This window comes from Vanacampus margaritifer, chromosome 1 (genome assembly GCF_051991255.1).
Source record: "Vanacampus margaritifer isolate UIUO_Vmar chromosome 1, RoL_Vmar_1.0, whole genome shotgun sequence".
NCBI classification, from domain to species: domain Eukaryota; kingdom Metazoa; phylum Chordata; class Actinopteri; order Syngnathiformes; family Syngnathidae; genus Vanacampus; species Vanacampus margaritifer.
The window spans coordinates 4,303,831-4,327,783 of NC_135432.1; the positions used below are offsets into that span (position 1 = coordinate 4,303,831).

The 23,953-nt window shown below is 40.4% G+C and overlaps 3 protein-coding genes across 8 annotated transcripts in view; 2 read left to right on the forward strand and 1 right to left on the reverse strand.

Moving 5' to 3' along the window:
* runx1 (RUNX family transcription factor 1) overlaps positions 1 to 6,346 on the forward strand; it is a 73,666-nt gene extending 67,320 nt beyond the window's left edge. For all 4 annotated transcript variants that reach the window (XM_077548265.1, XM_077548275.1, XM_077548258.1 and 1 more), the window contains 4 exons: positions 158 to 262; positions 1,861 to 2,109; positions 3,614 to 3,760; positions 4,620 to 6,346. In XM_077548265.1, the coding sequence (XP_077404391.1) occupies positions 158 to 262; positions 1,861 to 2,109; positions 3,614 to 3,760; positions 4,620 to 5,155 (1,037 nt within the window). In that variant the 3' untranslated portion in view covers positions 5,156 to 6,346. The remainder of the gene's footprint in view (positions 1 to 157; positions 263 to 1,860; positions 2,110 to 3,613; positions 3,761 to 4,619) is intronic.
* Positions 6,347 to 7,991: 1,645 nt separating this feature from the next.
* Positions 7,992 to 14,177, forward strand: donson (DNA replication fork stabilization factor DONSON). 3 transcript variants are annotated; one of them, XM_077570426.1, is made up of 12 exons: positions 7,992 to 8,562; positions 8,859 to 8,936; positions 9,965 to 10,165; positions 10,233 to 10,411; positions 10,795 to 10,870; positions 11,000 to 11,102; positions 11,165 to 11,252; positions 11,862 to 12,005; positions 12,491 to 12,689; positions 13,067 to 13,136; positions 13,217 to 13,347; positions 13,431 to 14,177. In XM_077570426.1, the coding sequence occupies exons 1-12, from the start codon at positions 8,152 to 8,154 to the stop codon at positions 13,569 to 13,571; spliced, it is 1,821 nt and encodes a 606-aa protein (XP_077426552.1). In that variant the 5' UTR covers positions 7,992 to 8,151; the 3' UTR covers positions 13,572 to 14,177. The 3 variants fall into 3 exon arrangements, with proteins under 3 accessions (XP_077426552.1, XP_077426571.1, XP_077426562.1); XM_077570445.1 differs by having other exon boundaries at positions 11,865 to 12,005; XM_077570436.1 differs by having other exon boundaries at positions 8,862 to 8,936.
* Positions 14,178 to 14,191: 14 nt separating this feature from the next.
* Positions 14,192 to 23,558, reverse strand: LOC144054970 (serine/threonine-protein kinase 24-like). The gene is made up of 11 exons (XM_077570456.1): positions 22,930 to 23,558; positions 22,198 to 22,428; positions 22,028 to 22,084; positions 21,658 to 21,766; positions 21,094 to 21,251; positions 19,265 to 19,450; positions 19,038 to 19,186; positions 18,204 to 18,327; positions 17,398 to 17,466; positions 17,180 to 17,316; positions 14,192 to 17,117 (listed from the first exon to the last, which is right to left on the reverse strand). The coding sequence occupies exons 1-11, from the start codon at positions 22,963 to 22,965 to the stop codon at positions 17,084 to 17,086; spliced, it is 1,290 nt and encodes a 429-aa protein (XP_077426582.1). The 5' UTR covers positions 22,966 to 23,558; the 3' UTR covers positions 14,192 to 17,083.
* Between the last annotated feature and the right edge of the window lie 395 nt (positions 23,559 to 23,953).

Here is a 23,953-nt window from a genome sequence, read left to right on the forward strand (position 1 = left end):
CTGCTGAGTGATATAGCCCACTTTTTTTTTAATCTCTTCTAGATGGATACAAATATTTTAGTAAAAGAGCTGTGTGGGTTTTAACAATCCTACAATACTTGAGAGTTTTTTCCATTTTGCTTTATACCATCTCTTGTTCTGTCTTCATTTGTCTCAGGCAAGAGTTTCACCCTGACCATCACAGTGTTCACGAACCCCTCTCAGGTGGCGACATACCAGAGAGCCATCAAAATCACAGTGGACGGTCCCAGAGAGCCACGTCGTGAGTAACAAATCAAATATCGTGTGGCTCTGACACCCCTCAGGGCTCTTTGAATTATCCATTTCTTTTGGAACGCGCCATTTTCAAGCACTCATTTGACCTTCAAATGACCGCATTTTGCAGCATCAATTCTAGTTGAATTAAGTTTAAGTTAAAACATTTTTTAGTTTTTTATTTTGTATGTGTGGCTAAGTTATAAACTTTGAATCCTTGCTTCTGATTACGCATAAGTGAGTCACCAATGCAAAAGTCAACTTCCTCTATCACTTCAGCTCTGCTGGCATCTCACGCATAACAACATACAAGCTCACATGCACATGCAGCCAAACCCTGCCGTTCAATACCAGTTCACTTTTTTTTTGCGCAATCAATCACAAAGTTGATTTTTAAGCTTTATGTTTGTTGCTAATATTTGAAATGATATTAAAGTGTTTTACGATGATCATTTGTAGAATATTTACAGTTTAAACTATTAACTCATTCACTGCCATTGACGGCTGTAGACGTCAAAAATTCATTGGAACTATTTCTATTAGTTTAACATTTTTTCCACTTTTGTTAACAAGAGTATGAAAACCTAGATTTTTTTTATTGTACTATTGGAACAGATATAAAATGTGTGATTAATCGTGAGTTTACTATTGAAGATTAATTACAAAAAAAATTTTAATCGCCTGACGCGACTTAAAAATTATTAAAAATTCGGGGCGTCAGGCGTTTAAATTTTTTAATCGTGATTAATCACATGACTTCACTATTTAAGTCACAATTAATCACAAATTTTATATCTGTTCTAAATGTACAATAAAAATATAGGTTTTCATATTCTTGTTAACAAAAGTAGAAAAAATGTTAAACTAATAGAAATAGTTCAAATGAATTTTTGACGTCTATAGCCGTCAATGGCAGCGAATGAGTTCATATATGCAATTATAATCATTTTAGGGCCATCAATTACTCATACTTCTTCGCTAATAGCTGGAGTTTACCATAATTTCAGTGTTTTGGGGCTCGTTCTGAAACACCCTAAGATGCCACAAGATGGCGCCAAAGCACTGTCAAGTAGACAAGTAGTTTTTTAGGAGCCATGTTGAAATGAGGGCTTTGGCCTGTCTACTAGTAAAGTAGTGTTTTGGCGCCATCTTCTGGCATCTATGGACAGTTCTTGTCGTGAAGGAGGTTAATTACGCCCTCTTTTTCACTATTCACGGTTGGCCAGTCGATAAAAAAAAGTAGTGATTCGGCGCTATCTTGTGGTATGCATAAGCAAATTTAAAACCTTTAACAGCACGGATTTGCATATAAGGCATATATTTGGCCTTTGTCTAATTTAAAAAAAAAAAAGTGCTTTGGCGCCATCTTGTGTCATCTATTTAGGCAATTATAAACCTTTATGGGAGGGGCGTCAATTACTCGCACTTATTCACTATTTGTGGCAGGGCTATAGAATAGCGGGGGATTACTGTACACACACGCACAAACAGACCCATTAGGAGCTTTGAAGTGTAACCAACACCACAGACGCATGCATAAACACGCACGCACACACACAAAGCCAGATCCTGTATATTAAGCTCAGTAATGAAATCCTCTCTTAGGTCATCGGCAGAAGATGGATGACATCAAGCCCGGGTCGTTGGCCTTTTCCGAGAGACTCACAGAGCTGGAGCAGCTGAGGCGGAGCTCCATGAGAGTGACTCCCCCACACCACCATCATCCTCATACTCATCCTCACCACCACCATCATCATCATCATCATCATCAGTCATCCGCTTGTAACACGCGTCAGTCGACAGCGTTGCACTCGGCCACCTTCTCCAGCCCGGCGCACACCCAGGTGGCAAATGGTAAGAACTACAACTGCAGATTTGGAATGAGCTTGACTCAAAATAGACATCAGTAATGGCCACGTTTTCTCTTTGTAAAGTTCTCTGTCACATCAAGAGATTTATGGATTTTGAAGGGCTTCTATTGCAAAAATCAAAAGTATAGCTGCGTTTGTCAGCAAAATGAATGACATCATTTTGTTAATCGCAACAAAAACAGGTAGGACTCAAATGCATGACACACACAAAAATGCATCTTTGTTGAAATCTCGTACCTCGTTACTGTTTGTGTTTTCGCGGAACCTCACTGGAGCAATAAACGATGGTATCGTTTCCTCTTATTTGCCTGGTAGTGACGCTGAAAGCGGCAAAGCAAATCAAAAGTAAACTCACTCACGTGTACAATATGCATTGTCCAACAAAAAGGGAACACATTCATTGTTGTGTAAATTCAAGCCAGTCGCAATTCAGCCTTCCCTGTTTGGAAGTCATCAATCAATTAAAGAGATTTCTCACAATAAATTAATCACAAACATACAGTAAATATCAATTTGAAACACTTAACATTTTCCAATATCAATTCCACATCATTCCCAGGAAATCGTCCCATCACTTTTTAGACCTGGCCAACGTGCTACTCATTTGGTCTTTGGGGGCTAACATGTGCCCTTAAAGCACCAAGATCCCCCCCCCCTCCCCAGACACACACACACACACACACACACACACACACACACAAACACTATACAATATTAATAGTTAAATATGTTCAGTTAAAAAAAAGACTGCCTTTATTTTAGATTATATTAAATAAAAATGTATTTATGTTGAAGTGAAGTCTAAAAAGACACTTTTTTTAATATATAAAAAAGTGACATTCAGAAAGACTTTTTATATACAAACAATTATGTTAAGTCAAAAAAACTGTCTTTATTATTGTTTGATAAAAAACAACTGTATCCTTAAAATTACTATTAAAAATTCACTTCCAATAAATTATTGGAAAAAAACTGTTGTCATTTTTATGCCAAGCAGTTGTTGGCGTCTGTTAAAAGTAACATATAAAGTAACTTAACTCGTAATCTAACTTAGTTACTTTTCAAATCAGTTAATCAGTAAAGTAACTAAGTTACGTTTTAAATCAAGTAATCAGGAAGTAAGTTTGTTTTAAAAACACATAATCAGTTAAGTAACTAAGTTACTTTAAACAGGAAGTAATCAGTAAAGTAACTAAATAACTTTTCAAATCAAGCAATCAGTAATGTAGTTGGGTTACTTTTTCAAGGTAACTCTTGCAACACTGCATACATCAGACTGAGACGTGAGCGTTGTCACCCAAACATTCCTCTGTGACAATACACGGGACGATAAGCTACGACCCGTTCTGCCTCGAATCCGTAAATGATCATTCGGCGTTCAACTTCAACAGCCAGTTTGCATCTCAGTTCGCGTCACCGCTGATATGTGAACAGCCCTAGTGGCATGTAATTCATGATTTTTTTTTTTCATTCTGTCCTTCTCTTAGAAGGGCGACAAATGCAGTCATCTCCGTCATGGTCCTACGACCAATCCTATCCCTATCTTGGACAGATAACAACACCTAGCATCCACTCGACCAATCCCCTTTCACCAAGTCGCTCATCGCTAGGCGACCTGTCCTCACGTCTTACAGGTAACAAGCACATTTTGAAGGGACATTCAGTGATCACTAGCGCCATCTAGTGGTCAAAGAATAGCATTAGAAGTACGCAGGAGCACGCACACTACGGTGGCTCAGAGAGACCACATTTCGCAAGCCTAATAATAATTCATTCATAAAAATAAAAAAAAGACTATTTATGTCAATAGTATACAAAAAAATATGTCTTCTGTCTTTTTTAAATATAATCGTAGGTCTAGTAATCACTAATTATATTACATGGCTGTCGTCTCACCTTACTCGAGCTGCCATGTTTCGCCGCCATCTTCCTGCTATGGATGCCCAAAGGACAACTTCGCGACTGTGGTTAGCCCGAGTGGTATTGCATCGAGTGTTGGACCCAATGGGTTGACCGCCGCTTACCTTCCACAGCTGGGGCCTGCAGGTGGTCGTCACTATGTCCCGTGATTTGAGCCCGTAACGTGTCACTTTGCTGTCGCAAGCTTTTACTTGCTTTTTTTGTTTTACTAGCTCCTCCCGCTAGCCCTCTTCTTAGCCACTCCATCTTATGGCTCCAACTAACTCCCGCTCTTGTTAGCTGCTCCGGCTAATTCCGGCTCGCTCGGTCTTTTGTCGTCGCTCGCCAGGCTTCACAACGGTTGCTAAGTCGCCGTCGCTCGCCGAGATGCTCGTTTGCTCACGCAAAATAAGACTTGCTGGTAGGCTTGCGAAATGTGGTCTCTCTGAGCCACCGTAGTGTGCGTGCTCCTGCGTACTTCTAATGCTATTCTTTGACCACTAGATGGTGCTAGGGATCCCTGAATGTCCCTTTGAAGATTATGCTAACATCAAAACAACAGAATTATAAGCTTTGAACTTTGTACTCATTCAGGTCCCGACCTGACCGCATTTGGTGACCCAAGGATGACCTTGGAACGATCTTTCACCTCCGTCCCCTCCCTGCCAGACACCCGCTTCTCAGACCCACGCGTGCATTACCCCCCCACGGCCGCCGCCTTCACCTACACGCCCCCGCACAATCCCGTCTCCAACGGCGCCCTCGGCATCACCATGGCGACGGCAATGGCCACCACACCTGCCGGGAGGTATCACACATACCTGCCGCCTCCATACCCGACAAATGCGTCTCACCAAGGCCAAAACAGGCCCTTCCAGTCCACCTCCTCGCCGTATCATGTGTACTACTCCACGGCTGCGGGTTCGTACCAGTTCTCCATGATGGCCGGGGGAGGCGGCGGTGACGCTCGTTCCCCGCCGAGACTCCTACCACCTTGCACGAACGCCTCGACAGGCTCCCCACTCCTGCACCCGTCTTTACCCAATCAGAATGAGGGGGTTGCTGTGGAGGTGGAATCCAGCCATAGCAGCTCCCCGGCAAATGCGGAGGCTGTCTGGCGACCTTACTGACGGGAATCAACATTTTTATCAAATTTGGTGTGACTGCACAATCATCATTAGGTTTTGACGGTTGTGTGAGGAAAAGTCAACAATTGTACTGATGTTCAGGACTGTCTGATCAAAGATGTCTGAGGTCAAAGGTCAAATTTGTACATTTTCGTTTTTCATCTGATCTTCAAGAGGATTATATTACTACAGTGGTACATTGATCACAGAGTTAACCAGGCTCATAAATCAGATCACTCAAGTCTCAAATCAAATATCCCCCTTAAAATGCATGGAAATGGAATTAATTCATTCCAAAGCATGTAACGCGCGGTGGCTGGTCAGCCATGGACAGAGCTGCTGGATAGCAAAAAAATAAAAATAGAGCAAAAAAATGGACTGGAAGTCATCAGGTAACTTACTTTATGAATAGGAAAAAAAACAGGCTTCTTGGTGCTACCACGCATCACAATCAAGCGTACAAGTCCACAGCATCAAATACACTGACAGCTAAACGAAAAAGTGCTGCATACAAAGGAGGCGCCACCTTGTGGCACAGTGCCATACCACAGATTGTTACAAGCACCGCAAAACAACATCTTTTTTTGTTTATTGCTGTGTGTTGTTAATATTAGAGCTGGCAAACGATTACATTTTTTAATCAGATTAATGACATATTAAAATTGTGATTAATCACTTAATTAAAAAGGCTTTTTTTTATCAACATTTTTTGCCCGCCAAATTTGAAAAGCACCTGTTATGTGTTAATTCCTTCGGCATTTAATGTTATGAGGACGTCATCAACATTTTTTGATCCACTGCACGCTCTCATCCTTCTCTTTTTCTAATCATTTAATTACTTGCTTACTTTAAAATGAAAAAAAAAATGACCCCAGTAGTTTGACATGAACAAATATTCTGAATGTCATATGCAAACATTTATTAAATGCTTTACTTTAAATCATGTAGTTATGTTTATTGCTCAAACACAACCTGTGCTACCTTTATTATAACCATCTGCTGTCAAGCTAAAGGATCATCTGCAGTCAAGATTAATAGTGTGATTCATCTACGTTAATAAATGATTAATGCTGTATTTTTTTGTGATTAATCAATGCGTTAACACTTGGTGGTTCAAAGTTTCAAGTTATAATACAATGGACATCATCTTTTCCTATGCAGCAATCACATTATTATCCATGGTTAGAAAATAGAAATTCGACAAAATACCTGGTTCAGTAGCACCTGCGGCTAAAGCCAAATTGTTGCAGCTTTTACTTTCTGGACTAAGATTTGATACTTCTGCAAAAAATGGCGAATGTGAACACAAAACACAAACTACCTGTACGTAGACATTCACAACTGGTGGCTAGATGTTGTGAATTTAACTGCTGACATCTCGTGGCGTCAGTCACATTTTTCCTCGCGACACAAAAACGGACCAAGCAACAGCTCGGATCTCAGAAAGCACGCAAGTTGGGGCACTTGTGGGACGGTCAAGGTACCACTGTATTATTATTTTGTGGAACAGAGTTGGGCAACACAAAAGGTGAGTGGTGCGCACAGCTGCCTCATAGTTCCGAGGTCGGGGTTCAAATCTCGTCTCAGGCCTTATTGTGTGAGTTTGCATGTTCTCCACATGCTTGTGTGGGTTTTCTCCAGATGTCCTCCCACATTCCAAAAACATCCATGTTCAGTTCATTTGAAACTCGAAATTGTGCATAGCTCACCTAAAAAAAACAAAAAACAGAAGATGTTTTCTTACCAATAATGCTATCTTGTAAGTTCTGTATCCAATTCACATGTAAATACCAGGAAATAAAAGCTGAAATGTTGATTTGTTGACTCATATCATCACATTCTTAAGAGTGTCATTGTTTTAATTAAAATAATGGCCTAAGACATATTTTGACAAAAAAGTAGTTAGTTAAAAAGATCATGCCCTGAAATCAAATTGTTAATTGGTTCATTTTTTTTCGTGTTATTTTAGAAATATTTTGACGCCATATTTTGACGTCAAATCCAAACTTTTTCAGTCTATCGGAACAAAAAATAAAGGAAACAGGCCCACTGTTCCAATACCTATGGAGACCCACCGTATAGTATAGCTGCATTGACTGATTTAAATATTACTTTATATCATGTACCGCGCATCAGTTGCTGATATGATTTGTTCCAGCTCAAGAATAATGGCCCCAAAGCATGACCCTGCACCAACGACGCGTCACTGTACGTATGGTGTTCTTTTGGTGATGAGTGCAATGTTTGTGCTTGAGTCAAACATACCTTTTAAATTATGGCCAAAATGTTCACCATTGGTTTAAGACTATAACACATTTTCTCACATGTATTTTGGGAGATCTTGTTAAACTTGGATGGACCCAGATTCAGAAATTCCCTGTGATATTTTATTATTTCAATTATTTATGATAAAAACAAAAAACAAACCCCAAAAAGATAGTATTTATTGAAAACTATTAATGTTACTATTAGTTTCCTGTTATTTTTTTTCACAGATGGCTCAAAAGACCCACAAACCACACATGGATATCCTTGCAATCATGGATGCATTAGAGATGGTAGAGGAAACCATCCATCCATTTTCAATTATACATATATCGATCAACTAGAAAATGCAATTTCTGTTAGAATAACGTTTGAATGCTGAACAGATGACTCTGGTGTCAAATGTTGGGAAATTAAAATGAAAGACATGTTAAATGTGAGAATTAAAAACAGCATGAATTTGAATGCCAGATAAGAACCGTAAGTAAGTAAATAAAATGCCTACAGTAATTTAGGAACTCAATATACACTCCAGGCCGGTAAGTGGCGGTAATGTACATGAACGCGGGGATAATCTCCATTTTACTAAATGAAGAAGACGACGAAGAAGAAAAAATGTCCTACGTCACTCAGTGAGGCGCCAGCTTTTCAAAGCATTATTTTCTCTGTAGGTTATGTTTACATGACTTCATCGTTACATTTGGGATTTATTGGACAAACATTCTGTCTCCACAATGTCCGAAGAGTCGGGCTACTCTCCCAGCTTCAAACGTCCTTCGGAAATTATGAGAATGCGAAGGAAACGAGCCCGCAGCGAAGCTTTCTCTTCTAGCCCGAGTGGTGACACCAGCGGCACCGAGCAAGGTGCCTCATCTCCGTCGTCTTGTGTCCGACCCTTCTCGCCCGGGCCTCTTTTTTTCAACAACCACACGCGCTCGGGTGGTGGGGTGAAACGCAGGAACCCGTTCGCAAACATTGAGAACAGACACAGCCCGAGGAAGAAATGTCTCTTATTTGACGACGACGGCCAAAAGGCAGAAAGTTCGACAGCAAGGGAGGGAGATTTTCACAACAGGGACGACTTGGCTTTCTCAGAATTAATGAGCAAAGTAGAAGATATGGGACGACAAGAAAAACACAAACAGGTTCGGTTCTATTTCAAAACATAATTTACATTTGAAAAATGTACACCAGTACCACGGCACACCACAGGCATACATGTCACACCAAAATGATCCATGCATGCCATCTCGTCTTAATTTACTCGTATAGTAAAGCACTCGTATCTCCAGTCACTTGTCTGCATTAAAATGAATGGAAATGCCATTAAGGTGTGATGATCTCTCACAACATACTAGTGTGCTGGGGACCCCATTTTGAGAAGTAAACATGTGGTATGTGTCTGTATGTTGAATGTCTTCTTCATATTTCTTTCCCATAGCAGAAGGTTTTTTCTCTCTCTGAAGATGACTCTCTCTTTGAGGAAACCGAGGAAGATGTTAAAGCACCACTGCCGAAGGTAAATGGCGGGGTGGGTTAAGGTCCCACCCATCCACTATGTTTTTATTCAACACTGCAAAATCATGACATGAAATTTGCACAATGTTTCATCACCCCTAGGCATGGACCGATATTTGATTTTGATGGTAACCGTGAGCAAAAATATTGCGGTATCACAGTTTTAAAATTACAGCTCTAAACTTTTATATTTGTAAATGTATGAATACTGTATTTGGGTAAATAAGAACAGTAATTTCCCCATTTCTTCTCCAGTTTTTAGTCTTCTTAGTAAGTCACAGTGTCCCACCGCTGCTAGTGAGCTATGTTTCGCACCTGTAGAGTGTTCATATGTTGTCTTTGGGGCTGTAGTGCCTGCTGGCACCGTGTTTGTTTGTATGTGTTACATGGTGCCCCTAATGTTCAGACTGAGACACAACAGTCAGAGGTGTTCAGAACAAGCTGGCAATTTTAAGTTCCTAATACAAAACCTCTAAAACGGTTCATTTACAGTATTAGCACTCCAATTCATCTTGTAATTATTTGAATTCTTGTCACTTTGATGCATTCCTTGTAGGGGTGCACCAATCTCAATTTTCTGGCCGATCTCCGATCTTTTAAAAAGTCTGGCCTGCCAATCCCGATTTTTCCGATCTACATTTTTTTCCTTACTAGCTGCATACACCTCCAGAGTTCCAATCTTATTTTTATTGGAAAACATTGAACAATATCTGTGAAAAAATACAAACTGGTTGTTTTAACTGCAAATTAAGTAGTTCTCTGATAAAAGCCTAAAATAAAAATGAAAAGCCTATTAGTCATCTCAACAGAAGAAGACAGTGGCTGACTTTTTTAGACCTGGCCGATTACCGATCCCCCAAAACTAAGGAAATCAGAGTCAGATTGATCGGTGCACCCCTAATTCCTTGATATGTTGTTATATTATCAGATATTTTCATTGGTATTGATTACTGTTCAAATTTCTCAAGCAGCATCAAGAGTTTAGACTGGGTTCCGGTGAATTTATGTTTCTCCTGTCTCTCCTTCCAGAGCCCACAGGCCATTTCGCGTCTCTCCATAGCGGCCCCTCTGTGCACAGAGTACCCAGCCGACTGGAGCTTGAAGACGCGTCTCCTTTTTACGTCCTCACTGTCGCTGTCTTGGTCTGAGCAGCCCAAAGCTCAGGAGGAAGCCTCTGGCCTGAGCCAGCACTGCAGAGCGCAGTTTAGCACATGGCCGCACAATCTACAGGTACAGTGACCTCATCGTCGTGTCTTAAAAAAAACGCTTGTATTTATTTCCGTTGGTCCTCCTACAGGAACCAAAGTCTTGCACAGAGCTTCGCTGTGCCTTCCAGCAGAGTTTGATCTATTGGCAGCATCCCAGCCTGTCATGGGTGCCGCTGTTCCCCAGGATCAACGCTGAGCGCAGGTTTACTGGAACGAGCGCCCCCTGGGCACAAGACGCAGAACTGCAGCAGGGTTTAATGAGTGAATGGTAAGAATGCACACAACACTCCACCAAACAAAAAAACTGTCACCAAAGTTTTACCTTGACTTACAAGTGCCCTGAGGTATGACTATTTAGTGTTATGAGTTTTTATGCTTTGTGGTACATTTGAGTTATGAGTGAGAAAACTAGGGCCCAACCGATGTGGATTTTTTTAAGGCTAATGCCGATTCCCTTATTTGGCGGTGGGGCTGTATTTTTTTGTAGTAATTCTACAAAGTAATTATTTTCTGACTTATTAAATGAAAATGGTTTATTTCCGATGGCATACGTGATGATCTCTCAGAACACAGTGGTTGGAAATCATTGTTAGGTTCATGGAGTGTTTCATAAATTTACATGGTTCAAATAATTTATGTATATTTGTGCAGGTCAGCCAGTCTTTCATCACTCTACAGTCTACTTAAGACAAGACTGTGTCCGTACTTCTATGTCTGCTCCTATCAGGTACGGATCGTCTTTCATAGTTTGAATGTGCTACCCTTACTTACAAGTTGAATTTATGCTAAATTTAAAAATAAAAACATTGCATTGTTTCAAATTGACAATGGAGATAATGTGTGTTTGTACGTTCAGTTCACAGTGTTGTTCCGGGCCGCTGGACTCGCGAGCTCAGGCAGCATTAATGCTCTGGTTTCTCCCACGACCAGAGGTCTCCGGGAGGCCATGAAGGCTGAAGGTGAGTCGTTTCCGGCCATGTGGGTGTTTATGTGATTAATTCTTGTCATTATTGATGGTCAGGTATCAAGTTCAGTCTGCCTCTAGTGGAGGAAAGGACAACGAGCAGAGAGCAACAGAATCATTGCGATGAGGAACGTCAACAGAAAAAGTGAGATATGATATTGTATATTCAGTTTAATTTCTTGGAAAATGTATTGTCGCTATCCTAAATTCAATAAAGTGTTTTTCTTTCATTCATAAAAAATTAGAAAATTAGATTTATTGGACGTGCAATAAACCCCTGACGTGAATAGTGATAAATGACAAGTAATTGAAACACCAAAACTGTGGAGCTCATACGTTTTTTGGCGAATAGCTCAAGCTAGATTCCACAGGGGGGGGAAATGCAAATGCCGAACCATGAATAGGGGCGGGACCTCACTGTATTGGTTCGTAATTGAGACTGATTAGTGGAAGGTCGTCAGGAGCTCAAGACAAATAATTGAGTCTTGAGATTATATATATATATATATATATATATATATGCATAAAACGTATTAGCTAAGGTCATTTTTTAAAACAGAAATGTGTGTGTATATATATATATATACACATTTTATGTTTTTTCCACATGGTTAATATTAGTAATTGCCATCTTTGCTCTGTGTGCATTTTCGATGCGACTGGAACAAGGAATCTTGCTAGCGATCAAATCTATTGTATCTATATTTATCCATCTGCGTTTATATATATATCTATGAAAATATTTCTATCACAGTAGCTGTGATCACAAAGACGATGAGTACTGCTCGGATGACCGTGAAGCTGATGACGACGACGACGCGGATGGAGGCGGCAGCCTCTCATGGCTGAAGGAGATGGGAGTCCAGGACAAGATCAAGAAGCCCGACAGCATCCAACTGTATCCTCTTGGTGTCAAAATGAATCATCATCTAATCGATTATCAAGCTAATCAACAACTATTTTAATAATCGAGTAATTGTTTAGAGCCATATTTAGCGTAAAATTGTCCAAATTCTCTGGTTTCTGTAGTCTTCCATGAAAGCACATTGATTATCTTCGGGTTTTATCAAAGAAAGACCTTTGCAAGAATCTACTTTTACATTAGAAAACAATGACTGGACCAGTAACTGAATCAGCTTCACAAGGTGTTATGAACACATCAATTCATCTTGTGTGATATTGCTTAATTGTTTTTTAGCTGATTTTTTTTCAATCACTGAAACTAAACAATAACAAAGAAACAACCATAGTTTGTAATAGAGAAAAAAATGGTTTTGCAATACCCTTGAACACAAAATCGATAGAATAATCCATTGTAAAGCTTTTCATTGTGGCACCCCGTTTCCCTGTTACGTGTTCTTATCCTTAATAGTTCACGCGCAGTTGCAAGGATGGCCGAGCGGTGAACGTGGACCGCAAGCCGGAGTCAGTGGTGTACGTGGAGGGGCCTGACACGTTCACGCTCATCAACTTTCTCATCAACTGTAAGAGTGTGGTGGCGGCGGCCGGGTCTCAGGCGGGGCTACCGCCGACAATACTGGCCCCCGTTGCTTTTAGAGGCGCTGCAATGCATTCGCTAAAGGTAACCACAAAGTGCAAAATATATCACTTGTATTTAAATACGTAGAATAGAAGTAAAGATACTTAATATACTCTGTTGAAACAATATAATTAAGAGGCCCGTTCTGAGTATTGTGTGTAGTTTTATTTCTAAATACAGTCAGATACACAATTGCCAGAAACGTAAATAGTCTACTTAAAAGTAGATGTCTGGATACTTGTTTCAAAACAAACAACTGGTAAATGTACAATCAGTGATTCAACTCAAGTAGATTTTTCAGTCGTTACTAAAAGGTACAGTAGCAAAGTGCAGCTCCCACCAGTAAATGTAAAACACTTCAAATGATACGATGACCTGATACTTCGGCTGATGACCCGAGTGTGTTGTGATCCTTTCAGGCCCGCTGTGTGAACGTGAAGAGTCAGGTTGGTTCTGACTACCAGAACATTAGCAGTATGGAGATAACAGGTGCGTAGCAGACATGGGAGAAGCCCCAAGCAAGGAGGTTAATTAAGACTGTAGTAATTATTTATTTTTTTGTCCTCAAGGGCCCATCCTGCCATCCTCTCTGCATGCCATCACAACCCTGCTCCGGCCCGCACAGAAAGGAAACTTCTCGGCCACTCTTTATACACACGCGCCCACAGCTATCCTGAACATTCTCGGGACCAAGCAACAGGTAAAGCGCCCGGGGGAAACTCCCTCCCCAAAAACCTGAAATGCGCAGTATCGTAATGTTTTTCACATTTTTATTTGGTATAGGGTGCGAGTGGGCCAGTGGACGTCTCTACATTTGGCCTCAATCCGGCCTCCATCCAGCAGCTGATGCAACCATCCTGCCTGGGGAAGACGGCGCTCACACAGATCACCATGAACAACTACAGCTACACCTGGAAGAAGTGATTTGGTTCTGGTTCTTGATTCAACGTAGACACAGGGGTGCGTGCTATCATCTTCTGATTTTGTTACTCAAATTAAATTGCTTAATGCCCTCCCTACTCAAAACATTGACTTGCTGGAAAATTGTTTAAATGTGTTTTATCAAAAATGAGAGGAAGTGGAGTTAAAAAGTGGAGTTAATATAAGCCACTGTAACATTATGCACAGGTTGAACATTAACACTGTGCCTAAATAATTGGAGTAAAAAAACTACCGGTACTTAGATGATTAAATGCAAAAGTATTCTATTTACATTTTTCGGAATATTATTTCATGTACCACTAGAGAGAGCTCGTGTGCAATTTTGTGCAACTTGAGGTGCATGTACCACACTTGGGAGTACATCCGTACAACTGCTTTAAATTTTCCATTGGTGTGAATGTGAATGCTTGTTCGTCTATACGCCATTCAATTAACTGGCGACCAGTCTAGGGTGCGTCCAGCCTTTTGCCCAGTTGGCTGGCATTAGGTTGCATCTCATCCTGCTGGTTCCATCAGGATAAACAGTATATATTAGAAAATGGTTGATGTATGATATAAATTATAGACAAATAAATTCTGCACAAATTACCAGTGGAGTCATATAATCTGCAGTAGCATCTTTATTTCTTATGCCACTTTGAAAGCTTACATTTAACTTCTCAAATGACCCGAGCAAATACTATATACAGTACTATAAACTGCCAGCTATGATAAACAAATATACACATTTCCTTAAAGTGATTTTTTTTGTGTGTAACTTTTTTTTTTTCTGCTAAGCATTCCATAATTCCATAACTGCAGTTATAAAAATACCATATATTTCTTAATTTGCTTCTTAGCTGTGCTAACAAGTGATACAACTTATCAACATTATTGCTGCATTAGCACAGTAGATTCTGGAGCTCTTAAGTAAACATAGCAACACATGGCTATTGGCAACTGTAAAAATGTTTGCTTTCAGTTCTCTTTCAGTAAGTGCCACACTTTCATGGAGTAAAAAAGAAAAAGGCAAAACATGGATGGCACTTGCCGTGTGAGGAGGACATGATGAGTGGCATTGTTTGGCTGTGGTGTCCCATAAATCCCCTCCATCCTTTAACATAGTTGCACTATGCAGGCCATTGAAATGGAAGAATCGGAACTTGGAACATAGACGGGGAAAACACTGAAGATGTTCAGTCGTGGCCAAAAAGTTTTGAGAATGACACAAATATAAATTTTCACAAAATCTACTGCCTCATTTTTGAGGATGGAAAACACTGAAGATGTACAGTCGTGACCAAAAAGTTTTGAGAATGACACAAATATTAATTTTCACAAAATCTACTGCCTCATTTTTTGAGGATGGCAATTTGAATGTACTTCAGAATGTTATGCTTAGTGATCAGATGAATTGAAATTATTTTCTAAGACCCTAGTTGCCATTTATCGGATCATCAAGAATTTTAAGGCGAGAGGTTCAATTGCTGTGAAGAAGGCTTCAGGGCACCCAAGAAAGTCCAGCAACCGCCAGGACCGTTTCCTAAAGTGGATTCAGTTGCAGGATCGGGGCACCACCAGTGCGGAGCTTGCTCAGGAATGGCAGCAGGCAGGTGTGAGTACATCTGCATGCACTGTGAGGCAGAGACTTTTAGTGGATGGCCTGGTGTCAAAAAGGGCAGCAAAGAAGCCACTTCTCTCCAAGAAAAACAACAGGGACAGACTGATTTTCTGCAATAGGTACAGGGATTGGACTGCTGAGGACTGGGGTAAAGTCATTTTTCTCTGATAAATCCCCTTCCCGATTGTTTGAGGCATCTGGAAAAAAGCTTGTCCGGAGAAGAAAAAGCGAGCGCTGCCAACCATCCTGTGTCATGCCAACAGTAAAGTATCCTGAGACCATTCATGTGTTGGGTTGCTTCTCGGCCAAGGGTTATGGGCTCACCCACAATTTTGGCTAAAAACACAGCCATGAATAAAGACGGGTACCAAAACATCCTCAGAGGGCAACTTCTCCCAACTATCCATAAACAAGTTTTGTGACGAACAATTCCTTTTCCAGCATGATGGAGCACCATGCCATAAGGCAAAAGTGATAACTACGTAGTTCAGAGAGAACAACATCAACATTTTGGGTCCATGGCCAGGAAACTCCCCAAACCTTAATCCCATTGAGAACTTGTGGTCAATCGTCAAGAGGCGGGTGGACAAACAAAAACTGACAAATTCTGACGAACTCCAAGCATTGATTATGCAAGCATGGGCTGCCATCAGTCAGGATGTGGCCCAGAAGTTAGTTGACAGCATGCCAGGGCGAATTGCAGAGGTATTGAGAAAAAGGGTCGACACTGCAAATATTGAGAATTAAATTTAATTCATCAAAAAGCCTTTGACACTTGTGAAATGATTGCAATTATACTTCAGTATATCAGAGTAACATCTAACAAAAAGATCTAAAAACACTGAAGCAGCAATCCTTGTGAAAACCAATACTTTGTGTCAGTAGTCAAAACTTTTGGCCACGACTGTACTCTGGTTATGACATTTTGGTCATAATGTAGAAATTCTGTGCGCATAAAAGTCTTAGTTGTGAACTCGTGACCACTAAAAAGAGGACCTAAAAATTTGGGAATTGCAAGGCATCATCAACGAGAGAAAAAAAAACAAAACACTTAAGCACGTGTGTATTGCAGTTTCTAGTTAAGGTGTGCTGCTCTTGCTTACCCAGATGTCCAAGTTGCTTTTAGGAATAATATTTAATCTAATACTAAATTAGTATTTTGTGTGCATGTGATACCAATTTTGTGGCCACAAATAAGTATTTTGAGGTCAGAAATTAGATTTTTGTGTGCGGGTTAAACCTATTTCCTGGCCACAAATTAATATTTCAAGGTCATAATTTGAGGTCACATTCATGCACACGTTATCTATTTCATGGCTAGAAATTAGAATTTCATGCACATATTAATTTGCTTGCCATAACTACTGTATGTCTGGGGTGCCGTATCAGACTGATGAAACAAAACTCAAATGATAAGGAAGTGATGCGCATCTTTAAACCCCCCCCCCCCCCCAAAAAAAAAAAAAAAACAACTACAAAATGTGTGTGGGCATTTTGTACACAGTGATTCAGCTCCTGCACACTGACAACCCCACCCACTTGACAGTCAACTTAAAGCACTTTACCTGAGTTTTCCCATGAAGAACACTGCTGTTTACCTTTAGGCATATTGGTGCAAAGAGATGTTGACACCAAGCATGCTTTGTCAAAAGGTTCAGGTGGGATATGCCTCTAGCTTGGGAGGGGGTGGATTAAGTCTTCCCTTGGGGTTTTTAAGAGCCTCGGCTCTTGGCCGAGCAAAATGCCACATAGCGACAAGGTCAGCACAAGTCCCGGCAGAATAGATGTTGATGGAGATCAGCTGCTACTGAGTGAACGGGTCAATGGCAAAGAGGGGGGTGCTTGTGGGAGGGGAGAGAGATAGTTCCGGGGATGGTTAGCAGAGATCCACTCACTATGGGAAAGAGGACGACCTGCTTGTGGAGAAACTGCAAAAAAGATAAATAATTACTTAAGACATGTCAATCAGAACAACAGGAGGTAGTGGTACCTCTGAAGCCTGTGGATCATGTGCGTCACCAGCGAATCCGTAATACCAGGGTAGGCTTCTTCAGCCAGCAGGATGGCCTCTTTCAAGTCATCCAGGACCACGGGGTTCCGGTTCACTTGCTCGTGCCTGGCCTTGAGCTGGGAATGTTGACAATTCTTTCATACCGATGCAAAGCACTCTTGATATTTCTGTTGTGGATTTTGGGTCTGAATTGTTACCTCGGCAAATGCAGGAGTGATGACCGTGGACAGGCTCTGTGAGTAAGGCCTCTTTGGAATGTCTTTAGTCTGCATGGAATTATAGAAGGTGAGAGGAGATCAGTAAAAGCAGGCGATAAAAAAACAGCAACGTCAGCATCTGCATTTTCAAGTTTGGAAAATGTACTCGGCATCAACTGTTCAGATCAACAGGGTGGTGAAAGAGAGTACAGTTGAACCCCCACTATATCACACTCTTTTTATTTTTGCATGTTTTGTATTACTTGAAGGTTTATCAAAGATGCTAATTTACATTAGCCCGTCTATGACTTTTCACATTACGGTATACCCCCGCTATTTACGAGAGATAGGGACCAGGCCTGGCCGGCCTGCGAATAGCGAAAATACAATACGAACAAACAGGCCATGCAACTAATTGTGTTAAAAATGAATTTAATGTAATTTTATAAAATAGTAAGTTGTATTGTTTTAATAAGGTGCACAGTACAGTACAGTTAATAAGTTGCAATGTACAGCCCCGGTTTGTCGAAACTAGGAAAAGTGAAAAATTAATTTAAAAAAACTGTGGGGGGTAGGGGGGGTATTTTGTTATACTATAATGCCAGCTTATCAGCAAGCTCTTTAGGAGCCTGATAACTATCCTAATCATTTTAATCAGGTGTATTGGATGAGGGAGACAACAGGCAGGGCAGTGGCTCTTGAGGACTAACCGTAGTTCCCTAACCCTGCTCTACAATAGAAAAATAAATAAATAAAGAAGTGTTACATGCAATTAATTTGGCAGGTGTAACTAATTGGTATGGCACCTGCTCAGTTGCCCCCGACTGTCCCTCGCCGTTTTGTAGCTTCTTTGGGTCCTTCTCCCTGATGGTAAAGATCCAGTTATCACTGCCAAAGTCGTTTCCGCCCGATGCCTGTCCATCTTGCTCCCTAACGTACATATAAAACAACTTGTCAGCTTTGCGCGACACAACACTGCACAGTCACATAGAAGTAAAAAATAAAAGAAAAAGGGGGGGAGGGGGGTTGAAATGAAACGTAGGGACAAAAATACATTTAAAATATATATATATATATGTATATATATATTTTTTTTTTTTACTGTCAATTATATACAATACACATTGTGATAACTTGGCACATTACAAAAAAAAATATTTGCACATAAAGTAATTCCTCCTTTTTGTGGTTCCTATAGCCTTGCTAAAGTTGTGAACTACAATAAGTAACAAAAAATGCTAAATTATCTCATATCAATGGCGAGAAAAAAAAACACATTGTGATTTTCGGATAAGATGGGAAATGTTTTAATGCCTAGAAGCTTGTGTTTTTTAGGTTGGGACAAGATGACACATTTACCCAAAAATATTTTTTGTAGCCGACAACATTTAACAATTCTTTTAAAAAGGTCATGGATGGGGGAAAGAACTTTTTGCTGTCATTGTTAATTTGCCCTGGTTGACGTTGCTCCAGACTGCTGCTATTTTTTTCTGCCTTTACAAGTCCCTGATATCTCGATCAATTAAAACCTCAACCATGGCTGACTTTACCTCTCTTCCTTTTTTCTTCTTTGTTACTTTCCTCATTTGCAAAAAAAAAATGAATGTATAGTATAGTAAGTATATAGAATAAACGCTTACGAGTCTGACTCATCAGAACTGGACTCCGTAGTTCTTGATTGCTCTGCCTTCCACCGTTTGTACTTGTCCACCAGCTCGGTCAAGTAGGATGTCTTTTTAGCGTGGCGTACTATCAGCTTATGCTTGAGCAGCTCCTTGGCAGTCGGTCTCTACAGAAATGAAGCACGCAAAACCCCTTTTAAATGTAAGGCTGAAGAAAAACATAATGACCGGATGGAAATACCTACAAAACTGGGTTCCTTGTTGAGACAAGCCTCAACAAACTCCTTGAGCGGCTTGCTGTAGTTTCCCTCCAGAGTCGGAGGGTTGTTCTTTGGGATCAGAAATAAAACTTTCATGGGATGGAGCTCCGAGTGTGGTGGTTCCCCTTTCGCCAGTTCAATGGCTGTGATGCCCAGAGACCAGATATCTGCCTGAAATGCACACAGAGATGTTGCCCCATGTTCTCCTTGAATTCGCTCAAAATACATGGAATCGCACAATTGGAACATCCCAAAGGTAAAAAAAAAAAAAAAGACTCGCGACAAAATGGGCCTCAGAAGTTGTACAATAAATGTACAGTATGTGTCATGTTGCTGGCTGGAGATCAGTAAACTTGAATTTTTATACATGTTTTAATTATCGGTCTATATGATAAGTTTAGTGATTAAGAAGTGCAGTCGACGTTTACATATCATAAATTGTCATATAAACTGTTTCTTAATTAATGCTTCATCTGACTTTCTTAGCATCCTATAAAGCATATTAACTAGATCTGACATTGAGTGTTGTGATAAAGTTTAATTAATTGCTTGTTTGTTGAAATATACATTATTTATTTATTTATCTTTTTATTTGATGGGGGTGGAATTCATAATGATTTCAAACTAATCTTACAACAACAACCTTAAATATAAATGGCTAACAGATGAATGATGACAAAAAAAAAGATGCATCACAAGTCTGAGGACACTGATGTTTATGTATTGTCTTTGCAACATGTAAAAGTACCAATTACGACTGTCCTTTTAGCTAGTGGTGCAACGGATCACAAAAGTCACGGATCGGACCACGGATTTGAGTCACGGATCGGATCGTTTTTCAGATCAGCAAAAATGTGTAAAAAAAAGATAAATAGTAGTACTTTGTCTTCATGTATTTTGTAAAGCGATTTTCTCCATTAAAATAATAAAAAAATCAATTAGCAGTCTCTTAGCGTCCTAAATTAGCGATTGAACATGAGTTCGGGATAGTGTTGTGTTGATCTTGGTCGTAACTACAATGTCAATCAAAGAAACATCTAAAATGGAAGTCAAGCTAGCCATCACGCTACGACGTGGGCGGACTTCAAAGTAAAAGTGTACTAAGGCTTATTTGCATTGCCGTCAATGTAATACTGTATTTGGTCAACTTTTTTTTTAAGCCAACCAACCATTCCGCGGATCAAGCCCGATTCGAACCGTGGGGCCTGATCCAAACCGACCACGGATCAATGATGATCCGTTGCACCACTATGCCACTTTAATACATTTTTGTTTCAGCGATACTGCCCATTTAAAGCTTCTGCCACTGACAAATGAGATTTGGATCTTTCTCTGCATCATCAGGAGAAGTTTACCGTCCTGCCCCATCCGAAATCAAACACACAAGGACCCTCGACTGCCTGTAGGAACGCAACTGGAATTTTCCATCACGCTGCTTTTCGCTGTCAAGCAGACCATTATCACCTGGTGGTCAATGTTAGCTACTCCTCCGCTAACATGGCACATTAGAAGGACCAGGACGTTACATAAAGACCAAAAACATACACCGGCACACACAAATACTTTTACTTATGTTCTGTAAAAAAAAAAAAAAAAGTAAGCTCCCAAATGGTTAAGAATGATAACATGTTGCTTATAATGTTGCCTTTTCCGTTAAGACTGGTTTTAGAACCGTTTCGGTTTGACCCTGCAATGGGTTCCCTCAATTTCATATAAACAAAGTGGTTTTGAAATATAGGTTGACCAGGGTCCCGTAAAAGATCGTGTTCAACCTCGAAGGTTTCAATGTGACACCTCTTTTGGGTTTCGCTTACCTTAGAATCATACGCAGACTGTTTTATCACCTCAGGAGCCATCCAGAAAGGTGTACCCACAAAAGTGTTGCGCTTGATCTGGGTGTCGGTGAGCTGGCCGGCCACACCGAAATCTGCCAGCTTCACCTCGCCTTGCTCAGAAAGCAGCACGTTGGCAGCTGGGGGTGAGCGGAGTTCAAACAGAATTGACATGCAAGATTGAAATGACCACAATTATCACCGTTATAATTAGCACAAATAATTTAAACAAAAAAAGCACTGAAACATGTCTTATTTGGATTACAACAATAACGTCTTGACATCTTGTGAAATTTTGTATATTAGAAATTGAAAATAGCAATAACCAAAGTATGATAAATATAATAAAGTAACAAAAAAATGTGCCTGTAATTTCTAATAGAAGCATACCGTGCAGATGAAATGTACAAAGCTGTGCAAAATCATTGGCGTAAATACACCAGCTATTATTTAGGATGTATTTCTGCCACTAATTTGGGTCTCTTCCTATGCATGCATACGGAGACACGGTAAATTGCTTGACAAAAACTGTGTGTGAAAACATACCTTTGATATCTCGGTGGATCTTCTTCTCAGAGTGCAGATACTCCAGCCCCTTAAGGATCTCTCTCAAAATGGTGGCAATTTGGGTCTCATCCAGAGCACCTGGCTCCATCTTATAAAGAGAAAACAACAATTAGTCTGGAATGGAATTATTCATTTTCTACCACCAGGAGTGCCCCTGGAGTGAATATGAACATGTAGGCTAGAGCTTGTGCATCTGTTCATGCTCGATTTGTCTCCTTTGATTTCATGGTGCAAAGTCTGACCACAGCTTTGACTGAAAGTGTTACTATCTAAATTGATGTATTGTTTTATGTCGTTTTTTTCACCACTAAAAGAATAAATTAAGTAGTCATCAGAGAGACTCACTCACCAAATCTAATGCTGAGCCTCCTCCTAAATACTCCATTATGATCCATAACTTGGCGTCCTATACAGTTCAGGCACATCACAGGAATCAATCACAAATTAGAGAAATGTGCGTGACGAAGACGTTCTGTCAATCCTCAATAACAGGAAACTAATTGGCTGGTGAAGCATCACCTTCAGGTAGGAGCCATAGTACTTGGTGACAAACGGGCTGTCACATTGGCTCAACACGGTGATCTCCTGCTGAATGTCTTCAATCTCATCCTCGGCTTCCTCCAGATCAATGATCTTGATGGCCACCACTTTCTGAGTTCGATTGTCAATGCCTTTGAATACCTCGCCGAACGAACCCTTGCCAATGCGCTCCAGCTTGGTGAAGAGCTCCTCTGGGTCCACTTTGATATTCTGACCAGGACCGATGCGTATGCACCGTGGGGAGGTTTGCGGGGGCGGGGAGGGGGTGACAAACCAAGGAAAAAAGACAAGGAATGGTTTTAAAAGAACGACAGTGGAATAAATAACCAACAGCAGGCTGGTATATTTCATACGTTACACAACTAGTCACGCCCTTGACTCTCACTACTTTATCTTGTCTGTTTCTGTGTTTAGCAAGCTTACTAATTTTATTAGCATTTTTAAAACATAATAAAAATACATAAACAATATAGTTGGAAGTCGGATTCAACAAAAGAAGGTCACACGTAAAATCTTGACTCCCATTGTCTTTGTATTGAGACTACCAGAAACTAGTAGATGATCATAATCTTTAAAGATTCATAACTTTCTTGATATTTATCTCACTATTAATTAGACTTCTATTACTGGGTTAATCTTTAAAAGATATGTGATCAAGAAGGAATTTTAAACACATACCTAGTATTAGGGGCCAAAAATTGTTGGTCTTACCTGCATACCTGGCAGGTTCCCAGGGGGGTGGGCCATGGTGGGACTGGCTCAGAGCTCCTTGGCTAAACTAATGTCCACCACTCGTTACCACGGGACTATAAGGACCGGGTACTGTACGACAGCTATTGTGGAGCTAAATCAATGTTAGAATCTCCCCCAAAAATAAAATGCATCATAAAAGGCTGGACAAGCTAACATACGTTTGCTAACAGTAAGGCAGTCGATAAGCTTAACTCGTCCCTTTAATTCGACACTCGTAAAATGTGATGAGATGGCAGCAAGTTCTCATGTTTTTCAACAACCAAATGGAACTCTTTGCACAGCCTTTAGCCCGCTGTCACTTTGGAAACTTGAAGTCTTTCGGTAACAGTATTAGCTCGCTGGACTGATAGCATTGTTAGCTCGCTACCTAGCTAGCCAATCATAGCAGACAACCGAACGTTGTCTGCTAGAAGCGGCTTCAAATAACAACGACCCCGGCATGGCACATATGGAACTCAAAGGAGCGGAGTCTTAAAGCAATTGTATTCGCACTAACTCTTCGTTATGAGCTCGAAGCAGCCAGTGTTTTGGTTTCCTTCCTCACTTTAGCCCCGAACTCCCGGCCATCTTGTCAGTTATGACGTCTGACTGTAGGGCGGTTCTGATCCGGACGACTCCATCCGAGTAATCCTGGACGCAGAGCGCAGGGCAGATTGTTTTTTTTTAATTACTTTTATGTGCAGTACATTTTAATTGAGCCATTAAGTACATTTTTAAAATGTTCCTATATTTAGGAACAGTGTTGATGTTCAAATTGTGCACGTTGTTACAGTGGCTAACAATATTAAATCTAATTTTAGGAGTAAAACCTCAACAAACAATTAGGTCCACTTGGCGAGACGAGTTATTATTTTTATTTTTACTTATATGTTTATTTATTTTTGTGATACGTGGTGCAAAAACTACTACAGTCACTGCGGTTGTTGCCGGCAGCAATGAACATTTCCCAGTTCTGACCAGACAAAGGCGCCAGAGTACAAGA

Bases quoted from the DNA above. Each gene is read 5' to 3' on its own strand.
- LOC144054970 (XM_077570456.1), bottom strand. From the start codon at position 22,965: ATGGCCCACCCCCCTGGGAACCTGCCAGGTATGCAG. The intron at 19,451-21,093 runs GTAAGCGAAACC...TGTGCATTTCAG, and splicing joins AGTCTGCGTATGATTCTAAG to GCAGATATCTGGTCTCTGGG. The intron at 18,328-19,037 runs GTAAGCGTTTAT...TATGTACGTTAG, and splicing joins AGTTCTGATGAGTCAGACTC to GGAGCAAGATGGACAGGCAT.
- donson (XM_077570426.1), top strand. From the start codon at position 8,152: ATGTCCGAAGAGTCGGGCTACTCTCCCAGCTTCAAACGTCCTTCGGAA. The intron at 12,690-13,066 runs GTAACCACAAAG...TGATCCTTTCAG, and splicing joins CTGCAATGCATTCGCTAAAG to GCCCGCTGTGTGAACGTGAA. The intron at 13,137-13,216 runs GTGCGTAGCAGA...TTTGTCCTCAAG, and splicing joins TAGCAGTATGGAGATAACAG to GGCCCATCCTGCCATCCTCT.